The sequence below is a fragment of the Calypte anna genome, chromosome 1 (assembly GCF_003957555.1).
Source record: "Calypte anna isolate BGI_N300 chromosome 1, bCalAnn1_v1.p, whole genome shotgun sequence".
Classification (NCBI taxonomy): Eukaryota; Metazoa; Chordata; class Aves; order Apodiformes; family Trochilidae; genus Calypte; species Calypte anna.
Genome location: NC_044244.1, coordinates 180345030 through 180356110, shown reverse-complemented (window position 1 = coordinate 180356110; position 11081 = coordinate 180345030). Strand labels below are relative to the sequence as shown.

The following is an 11081-nucleotide window of genomic DNA, read 5'->3' as shown; positions in this document are numbered from 1 at the left end:
ACATATAACTTCTCAGAAGAAGACAGTAGATGCTTTTTGCAGAAGTTCGACAGAACCAGGAAAGCTTAGAGCCAGTCCCTGAATAAGGCATATTCTTTACTTGTCCAAATTGTGTAACATTCACTCTACATTTTTCTTTACATCCAAAATTTCTGCAGAGGATGTGAGCCTTCCAGGGACAGCATCTGATAAGCTGGAAAAGATTTGGGTTTTGAATGGTTTCTTCTTCAGGTGAAACAGGAGGTGGCTTCTGTTCCCTGCAGCTTAGACTTTAAATGAGTAAAATATTGGTTATAGAAGCACTTGCTTCCTTCTGAGCTGGGTCCTCTTGTTTTGCTTAGTTGCAAAGTCTCTGTATTTGCAGATGAATTATTTACATTTTAGAAATACATCAGCAGCAACAGCCAGAGGGGGCAAGCACACAGGTTTTGGTTGCCCTAGAAGAGCCATCACTGCAGAGAAGGTGACTGTGTGGAATTTTTTGTCACCTACTGACCAGATCACACACACCAAAACAAGAGTTGCCTGGGAATCCTGCCCTCTATTCACAGAAGAAATGGTCTTAATGTACCCAGAGATCCTATGCCAAATGCTGCAGGTGAGGTGAGATTTGGATTTCATGTTTAAAACTCAATTCCATTACTAGTATTTAAAAAAAATCCAATTTAAAATTATGCCTTAAAATAGGCAGATATTATCCCTTTCAAGAACATATAACACATTTTAGATTTTGATTCAGATTTTTAATAAATTGTGCCAGTAGAAGCTTTCAAAGGCAATGATATATCAATAAATAACAGTTAAATTGAGTTCCTGAGAAAGAACCTACCACATGAAAGAATGTCAGATAGATGTAAATAACAAAAAATGGCATTACTATATAAAAAAGCAGTAATACTGAATCTTACATGAACTGTCACAACACAAGCACTGCATACCTCAGAACATTCCTTTCATACAAATGTAAACAAATACACAATCATTTTCGTTTAGTTTAGGCTGATGAATTTATATGTTGTTGCTTAGATATCTAAACAATGGATAGGATAGGATATGCTAAAACATTAAGGAATAATATGTGGAATAATATATGGAAAAAATAATGAAGCTCCAGATTTAAAATTAAAAAAAAGCAAAAACACATTAAAGGAGTGCTTTCCTCAAATGTTATTATATGTCAATCACTTTAAATAGGACTGTGTTACACTAATCTGAATTAAGGATTTTTGTGTGTGTTTACTTATTTAGTTATATATAATATATATGCAAATATGTATGGCTTAATTATCTTTAGTATTCTGATATCACCTTGAATAATTCTCACTTATACATATAAGAAAAAAGCATATTTTAACATAGTTAAGAATTGATATTTTGAAGTATGCCTATAATTTGACAGAAATGCAGGACTATCGTGCTCCATCACAGCAACACATAAGACAGGATGACCTATGAACAACACCAACATTTTCAGATGTCAGTGCCTAAAATAACAGGATACTAAATGGATACGTGGCCACCCACATGTAGGGTCCCATCTCTGGAAAAGCCACGTACCTCCAGGTTCCCGAGATGTCCACGGAGCTGTGCATGCTCAGCACCAGCCTCATTGCACTGAGGATCTTGCTGTGTTCCAGCAGCAGAGCTGGATATACTCTGTGCTGAAGATGCTGAGCTCCAGGTGTTAGTACAGGAGCTCTGCATTGCTGTTGGTATCAGCCATGGACACTGTGCCGCGTGCTACGTGAATAAGCCCCATCTTGACTGTTGCCACAAATCAGCTCTGCAATAATGGTCTTGCTGTTATTATTGATCCTTTGTGGGGAAACGTGTGTGCCGATGACACTTGTTCACTAAAACAATCTATTACATCAGACCACAAAATCACTGCTCAGTTATAACCTTTGCAATCTGTTTTACAAAATTAATATTGGATACAATCATAAGAGGAAACCACCCACACAGTACATTATCAACACACGGTTTAAAATGGTCTAATTTTAGACCCTCAGTAAAAACTGATCCACAGGACCTGCCTGTGAATGGCAAGAAAAGGCCATTTCAAATAGAAAAACACTGCTCATGCAACATTCTTCACACACTAGACAATTAAATCACACCCAAATTGTCACTTGCTCACACTTTCTATTACACTCCAATAAGCAGAAGGAAATAAAGCAGCTTTCAGGTTATGTCACAATTTTGAAATGTGGAAAATACATATAATAAACAAAAATCACGGTGTGAATACAATGGCATAAGTAAATTTAGAAAATTAGAGAGTAGGTTTTTTAATTTTTTTTTCTTTCTTATATTATTGCACAGAGACCTTTCATCACATGTTCTTCAGCTTTATGCTTCTTCCTAAATGTGAAATAAGTGCTATGGATAAAATAAAAATGTAGAAAAGAAGAACAGCAGCATGATTTGTCAAAGTTAATCCCTATAATTTAGTAGGAAAAAAAACCCTGCTATAAACAAAATATAAGTGCTCTTTATTCATTTAAAAAATAACGCTGACAGTTGCAGAAATCTGTAAATGTTAATCTGAGTAGGGGGATGGTAACCTCAAATAAAAATAGTCCTAGAAATATCAGACTGCTGGCCTTGCAGATTTTGGTGAAGACCAGGATTTCAAGTTATCAACAAAGTTATTTACAGTAAAACTAACTTGAACTTTCAAGAGTGCCATTTTTAGGACCTGGCCCTGCAAGTTTCTGACTTCCCAGGATGACTTCAGCCTCAGCTGAAGTTACAAGAACTGAACAAGAGCTGCAGGATCAGCTCCTAAACGATCAGTTGGAGGCCCTAACAGATTTGAGATTAGTCTTTTATCTGGAGTTCCTATACAATAATTTACACATATACAGGCTGACAAGCTCCAGTCTGATCCACCACACCTTTGTCTTCCACATCAGGTTTCTCAGACTGGCTAACTTCCATTCCAGAAGGTTTGGGATACCTGAAGGGATATCCATTGTCATCGAAGAACCTTCGGAAAGTGAACTCATAGAAAGCATGCTCTGTGTGTTTGCTATTGGAAGAGGCCAGTGGATCCCATGTCCTGGTGCTGTCACCACTGGCATCGTTCCAAGGACCTTCCTCTTCAACTGGATCAAAATTTGAAGTGTCCATTGGGTGGCTGATCTTTGGAACATAGGGAGCTGGCTGCCTCCGAATATCAGTAGAGAAGTCCATAGAGTGAAAGAAAGAATGGGCCTTGATATCATCTGCTCCATTTCTTCCCAGCCTGTCCTCAGCAGCACAGCAGAGCTTCGTGATGAGATCAGTTGCCTCAGGGCTTAGCTTGATCTGTGAGGGAATGTGCAGTGTGCTTTCCCAATTTATCACCTGGAGGTAAAAAAGATTAAACAACTTCTAATCCTAGCAACAGAATCCTTCCTATTGTCAACATTAGCTGTACAGAAACATACACATAACCAACCACCTCACAGTCTATATAATTAGATTAGAGGTTCAAGAACCCAAAGATTAGATTGCATCAGCTGTTAATAGTGTCTTTAATGAACCAAGAAACATTTAGATAGCAGATAAGAGGAGCAATTCCATTTTAAAAGAAGGCAGACTCCTGCCTGAATGCTCTCCTCATCTGATTTGAAAACATACTCAGTTTACACATGACTTCATGGAATGACTTCATGGAATGACATCAAGAAATTACCATTTCATCTCCAAAATGTAAACAAGGAAAAATGGTCATGAGATACACCCTTTCTAATAAAAAAAACCTACGCACTGCTTGACACTTTGAAACATATTGCCAACTCTAATTATCACTAGTATACCAGCTTACTCAAATCTGATATTCACTCTAAGGAATTTAAATGGGTGAACTTCTGCTGAGACTTAAAAAACTATTAACTATCTATGCAGTTGGACAAGTCAGTTCTAAGTCTGATATTTACCATCTTCATTGATGGGGAAAGGATTTGTCCCTGCACAGAACTATTTAGAAAAACTGGCTCTTGCAATCACTACTCCTTCCTCTAGTAAAACAAGAGAGAATAGGTCTGTGCATTGAGAAGGGAAGGGGAAAGGTTAAAATTCTGCTACCACAGACTGGAATTTTGCTTCAACTTACCTTTAGCTGGGTTTCTGTGGGTGTAGGAGCCAGAAAAGGAGGCTGCCCCACTAACATCTCGAAGAGGATAACACCAACACTCCACCAGTCACAAAGCTGAGTGTATCCTAAAAGGCAAGTCAAAAGTTTGTCCTACACCAACCAAAGAGAGTGTGCATAGAGTTAAATGCAAAACATACAGCATAGATTTCTGTCTTTCCTTAGACATAAAGTTTGTGACCTAAAAACAAAGGACCTCCCCTTCACCTTCATCATAACATTGCTTCTGCTTGCTGACCTGAATTTTACTGCTGTCAGGAAAAGATCTAATACTGATGTCTGGGAATCTTTCTGAATAAATTTAATTCTCCATAAAAGTGAGTGATGAAGCAATATAATTAGAAAGAATGCTTTATTTTTTCCATGACCTGAAGTTCATGCCTCATGCAAGTTCCAAGCAGAGGAACAATTTCAATCACTTCATTGCTGTAACAAACAAATAAGGTTATGTTTGAGATCTCTGGAAAAACAGAATTTAAACACTAATTTCAACAGAGATTTGTGTTGTCAGGTGATGTAGGGTTGTCAAATATCTCAACATGTCAAATATCTCAACTTGAGAAAGAATAGGCTTAGGATCTGACTTGCAGACAACTCTGAACAACTCATATCCTTAATGAAGTGACCACGTCTGTTCTGCATGGATAGCCACCAAGTACTGTCTAAAGTAATCTTAGAATCACAGAATTATGGAGTGCAGGGCATCCAGTGTAATTGTGGAAGAATGTTTGTTGGGTTTCATCGAGATATTGGTTGGGAATCTGGAAGACACGTTTCCAACAATTTACATCATCCATATTTAAATGTCCCATCTGAATCACCTATAGGGAACCATCAGCTGGCTACTCACTGGTCTATGTAAACTTGCTAGCAGTCACAGGTGTACTCCATGAAGACAGACAATCTGCTTTATACTTCAAACTTTATAGTTTCAATAATATGTATATATAAAACATCTTCCACATTTATTATCAGTCATTCAAAGGCTTTGTAGATATACAAAGGCACACAAGCTATGATCACCATCACTATCAACAATGTGATGCTGAACAATGAAGCATGTAGAAAAATCTGTTGTCCTTAATCTGAGCTAAGAGTTTTTGGCCTCCAGAATCAAGCAGCAAGCTTCTTTAAGTCAGAAAAGAAAAAAAAAAGAGGAAAAAAAAAAGTATTTCGAAGCATCAGTGTTTACCTAAACAGGAGAAAAACACAGGTTACCACAGGCTGCCTACCTTTACGAAGCAGGACTTCAGGAGCAATATAATTAGGGGTTCCAACTAATGAGTGGGCTAGACATCTCTGATGCTGCTTCTTAGCTCTTTGTTCCAATGTTTTTAGCCTATCTCCACATCTACAATTGGACACATCATCCCAAAGATCACTGGGCTCCATGCTGTCTTGTCTGATATGGCTCCCTTTCAGATGGGAGAGAAAGTTTATATTCAAGGTTATAAAAAATAACACAAAGAGAAAATAACACAAAGAGAAAAAAATAACACAAGGAGAAGAACTATATCTTGATTTAGTAGTATCATCTTTGATTCTCGCTGAAGAACACCACTTGAACTTTAAACCCAAGGCATTTTCTTGTGCCCTCCCCTTCAAAAATGGTTTTCCATAGCCATCCAAATGTGTCTGTCTCTGTGCAAGGAAGCATGGTCTCATATGGGAGATACAGAACAATGGAGTATATTTAGGATTAGCTGCAACCATTGTTTATGGTCTTTCTGCCAACAGACACCCATGTTTCTCAATGGCACACACAGGAGGTACGTGGACTACTTAAAATCTGTGTTAAAATTACTTCACCAAGAGACCCTCCAATTTAAGGGGAGGACTTACATTTAAGTTTTCCAAACTGAAAAATTGCTGCTACTGCAGTGGTTGGTCAGATTACTGGCAGGGGTTTAAATAATATTTGAAACAAAGGATTGGAAACTAAGTAATCAGGAGAGTTATCAAGAAACAGACCCATCATATTGTCACCGACCCTTTGCCAATGTACACACCTCTCTTTCTGAGCTGGCATGTCTGCCAGGGGGTAACTGTTTTGTTTCAAAAGAAATAATGCAACAGCATCACAAATAAATCCTAAGAACACTACCTTTCTGATAGTATTTGGAGTTGTGAGTCCACCTGAATCCAGTACACAGTCCAAAGTCAGTCAGTTTGATATGCCCATCAAGGTCTATCAGAATGTTGTCAGGCTTGATGTCTCGATGAATAAATCCCATTTTGTGCACACTCTCTATAGCCAAAGTGAGCTCTGCAATATAAAATCTAGCCAGACGCTCTGGAAAGACCTCCATTCGAATCAGCAGGCTCATCATATCCCCACCAGGGATGTAGTCCATCACAAAGTACAAGTTCTCTTTATCTTGGAAGGAATAATAGAGTTTAACCACCCACTCATTGTCTGCCTCAGCAAGTATGTCCCTCTCTGCTTTGACGTGAGCCACCTGGTTCCTGTTCAGCACATCTTTCTTTCGCAGAGTCTTCATGGCATACAGGGCATGGGTATCCACTTTGCAGGCCAGGCACACTTCTCCAAATGCACCAATACCCAGAGTCTTGATTTTCACAAACATAGATTTGTCCATTTTAGCCCTTTTAAGTCTGTTGTAGTTGGACTCCTTCTGGTAGAGAATTTTCCTCATTTGTTCTTGTTCTGCTTCACAAAGGCCAGCCTTTACAAAGGAAAGCAAACCACAAGAGCTAGTACTGTTACGTTCATAGCAAGAGAACAATAAACTAGAATTCCCAAAATGCAATTCTCAGAAAAAATAACCAAGAACAAGAAAAGATGTATTCATGAGACATTTATCCTGTTGGCTGCCTGTTGAGGTATTTCTCAAATACTGGAAAATTCACTGTGCCCTCATTTGTCACCTGAATTTGTCATATCTGAGATTAATTTGCCTTTCTCATTTGACTGAGGGGCAATACTGTTAGAGAAGGGAATATAACATAACAAACCCTCCACCAGTGCATCAACTGAAGCACTTTGAGAGGAAGATTAGTGTGTGGTGGGAAGGGACAATGGGGAGGAGGGCAGAGAGGGTTGAAACTGACTGATATTGCAGACTGGAAACCCAAGCATACGCCCACAGGGATGCTGCTTAGATTGATTTATTTTCACATCTGTCGCCCAGGTCTTTAAAGATGAATGTGGGCTGCCAGACTATGCAGTGAGATCCTCACAGTATAAAAATGAAATCTCTATGAATAAAAGATGGAGAAAGACTGCAGAAACTTGCAGAACAGGTAGGATGAATTTTCAGACAACAGCCAAATCAAGTAATACCATTTTTAAAATGTAAGGAAAATATATAAGTCCATTAAAAGGAATTATTTATTGGTTTAAGGTAAAATAATTAGTGTGTTGTGTTCTTGGTTAACTCTAGAATAATGTGATATGCAGACAGCCAAAATCTCCTGGGTTCATTGTGTATTATTCCAGCCAGTTAAGAGGTTGCTAGGGGAAGGAGTTGTTTTTGTTTATAGCTGAATTATCTCTGAGTTATGAAGTGAGGGAAAACTGAAGAGTCAGAAGAGAAAAACTAAAGCAATTAACTGCTGTTTTACTTCTCTAGAGATCATCCCCTACCTCAATGTCAGGAAAATATTCACTCCATCCAAGCAATGCAACACAATCTGTACTTGCACTGTGGACAAACTATTAACTGTCACTAAAACAACCTTTCAGGAGATTTCATTAGTATGCTCATTTCATTTTAATCCCTAAAACAAATAGCTGTGTTTTCTGGAGCGATGTCAGCATCAAACTGATTCTGGAAACTGACAAGCAAGGTACAATTGGGTTGGTAATTATCCATTATGTGTTAATAATAGCTTTCCTCAGGGTTTATCCTTAAATACAAAAGTACACTAGTCATATTCTACTCATGCCTGGGAAAAAAGCCTCTTTCACATTTAAAAATTAGAAACAAAACTGCCAGAGCAACCATCAAAGCTTGGCAGCTCTGTTTTAAGTAGCCCTATCAGTGAATCACCTTAGGTTTGAGCTACAATTAGGCATGAAAGAAGCTCTCACTTGAAAGTGCATCTCCCTGAGACCTGTTTCTAGAACAAGTTCCAGCAAGGGTCCTGAGATTAGTTCAAGCTGGCCAAGATATGATTACTTGCACAATATTATTACTTACATGTGTCCAACAGACAACTTCCTGTCAAGTATTACATACTTGCCTGAAAATATGGTACAGTGAATATACTGCCAAGTTGAACTGTAGCTTTTGTGAATGAGTGGCTATGGTGGAACAGGGAGGAAGAACTGGAGCAAACAGACTCTTTTCAGAGTTTTTTAAGAGCTACCAAAGTATTGCCAGTGTTATCTCAGCTTCAAATTTGGCTTCTGAGTTTTTTCCTAAGCTAATGTAATATTTTCCTTCTATGGGGGTGGAGTGTTGGCTTAATTTTACTTTTCTAGTATGGAGATATATTAAACCACATCTCAGGTTTTTCAGCCTCCCAGACCTGCATCTAAGTGAGTATAGTCTGATATAGGGAGGTGCTGGATACCTACTACTTCCAGTGGAGTCTGCCTTTTTAAATTTTGTGACCGATTAAAAATAGTGATAATTTATTTGACCCCATTAGCTTTTATTATAACAAAACAAGAAGAATTACTTTAGCCATTTCTTGCTCCAATTGTAATCTTCTGTTAATTTTCTGCTGGTAGGTCTTTATGACATTTTCTACATGTTGCTCCATGTAGAACTTGAAGGCAAAAGGTGAGTAGCTCTTTATTCGTGATTCTCGCTTTTCTTCATCTTTGCCATTTTTTCGCACAGGCACTGGAGATGTCTGGATCTGTTTTTTATCCTTGCTTGGTTTTTCAGCTTTAGTGTTCTTGCTGCTTTTGTCATTTCGCTCACTATTCTCCTCAGCCTTATTGCATGTTGAACTGGGGACTACACAGAGGGTCTGCTCTACACCCATGCATAAGCAGTTGATATCAAACTGCTCGGAGCTACCGGGAAGGAACAAATGCTTGGGATACGGTGGTGGTGGGCACCGCAGTTCCTGGTTACCATAATCCACATCTAGTTGATAGGCATTAGCTGCTCCTACAGGTGGCACATGCTGCTCCATTATCTCCAAGCCATCCACAGCTGGTGCCTGTGCTGGTAACCAACCAGGATGGGAAGGTCCCACTGCAGTCTGAGGCTCAGGTCTCATCACTCGCATGCTCTTCACTGGCTGGAGAATATGAGCAGATGTGACTGCTGTGATGGTATTTGGGGATGTAATTGAGGGATCAGGTTTTCCTGGAGGAACCTGTCTTATAGACACTGTCACTTGCGGCTGTTGCTGGTGGTTGTTAAAGGAGTTTGTTCTGCTCGGCACTGTAGCATCAGGTCTGAAGGATACATGTTGCCGTGGAGATGTTTCTATTCCTGGATTTTGTAAAGAATCTCGTCGTGAAGGTGTTGATGTCTGCCACTGCTGCACTTGAGGATTGTTCATGTCATAGAGGTCCATATTTAGGCTATTTCTAGACGGAGTTAATAGATTTTGTGGTGGACTGTCTGAAAAATCATTCGCAAAAGCTGGACCTCTGGATATCACATGCATTTGATGAGAAGAAGGACTGGTCTGTTTGTGATGAGAATGTGATATATACAGGCTGGCTGGTGCCTGCTGAAATGCATGACCAGAATTATTCTGAACAACTGCCCCTTTATTTGGGAGATTGGTGTATCCTCCCTCCTGCTGCATCTTGTTTTGGAAGGATGGACTTCGCTGAACACCATAGCCCATAGGTTCTCCCTGCACCATCATGTGCTGCCTGCTGTAATGCTGACTGTTGGAGCCGTGGGATGCCTGCAGCTGCAAAGCTTGATTGCTGTGATTAGCCACTGGATAATTAATCACAGAGGACTCAATATTTGCAGGGTATGTTTTCTGCTGATGGCTTGTTGGTGTGCTGTGAGTGCCTACTGCAGAGGGTCTCTGTACAGGAGCATTCATAGCAGCAGACTGTGAAGTAGAGATTAAATAGTCCATATATGGCCTTGGAACTTCAGTGAGCATATTTGCACCTTCTGCTCCAAAACCTGTCCCTTCATAGGCTGCATTACTGATCTGATGGTAGGACGGAAAAGATTCGTTTGATCCTTCAAAGCTTGGCCTGCGGGTTACATTATTTGGCACAATACCCTTTCCTTTAAAAAAAGTACACAGAAGAATGTTAGGAAACAACTCAGGTGAACCAATTACTTTGCATTATTCATCCACCTGTACATATATACACACGCACACACACTGCGTAGGGAGTATGTGTTCCTGAAACACCTTTCAAAATCTAAATTAAGCACTTTGAACACTTTATAGGTGCCAAGTACTATTAATGATAACAAGCTACTGGCCCACAGCACTGCTTGTGCCAGGAATCATCAGGGAGTTTTACCAAATCATTAAAACAGAAGCACAAATTCTTTAACTATGAAATCATCCCACTACACTACAGCATGGTTTTTAAAGCTGGACCAGTTTTACCAGTCATCACTCACAGACTGGAGGAAGATACAGAGCAGGGGGTTAAGTACAGCATCAACAGGAGAAAAAAAGGATCCTGGAAGGACTATCCATACAACTTAAAGTCAACATTACTGAAAGCTACTAGGTCATCACACAGTCCACATTTTCTGTACTGTGAGCTCACTGCTCACACTAGGGATCTGTTTACATTTCTCTGTTCTATCGCCTTCCTCAAAATTCCTTGTTTCCCTCTCTATTTGCAACAAAGCCATGACACAATTTCTCCTGTATTCTTCCCAACGTGTCAGACACAGAGTATCCCCTCATATTACTCATCTTCTGTCTGTTAGGAAGGCAAATCTTTCAGGGTGTCAGCATGTTAATCTTGGCTTGAAAAATGTGTAGAGACAAGATAGCAGCATTTCTACACTGGAAGCAT

At 39.4% G+C, this 11081-nt stretch overlaps 1 protein-coding gene across 3 annotated transcripts in view; it reads right to left on the bottom strand.

Annotated features, from left to right (window-relative positions):
- Nucleotides 1-655: 655 nt before the first annotated feature.
- The window catches only part of LATS2 (large tumor suppressor kinase 2), a 50114-nt gene continuing 39688 nt past the window's right edge, over nucleotides 656-11081 (bottom strand). For 2 of the 3 annotated variants that reach the window (XM_030445957.1, XM_030445964.1), the window contains exons 4-8: nucleotides 8789-10326; nucleotides 6246-6828; nucleotides 5374-5556; nucleotides 4103-4209; nucleotides 656-3351 (exon numbers count right to left, since the gene is read on the bottom strand). In XM_030445957.1, the coding sequence (XP_030301817.1) occupies nucleotides 2857-3351; nucleotides 4103-4209; nucleotides 5374-5556; nucleotides 6246-6828; nucleotides 8789-10326 (2906 nt within the window). In that variant the 3' untranslated portion in view covers nucleotides 656-2856. The remainder of the gene's footprint in view (nucleotides 3352-4102; nucleotides 4210-5373; nucleotides 5557-6245; nucleotides 6829-8788; nucleotides 10327-11081) is intronic. The other variant, XM_030445972.1, reaches the window with a different exon arrangement.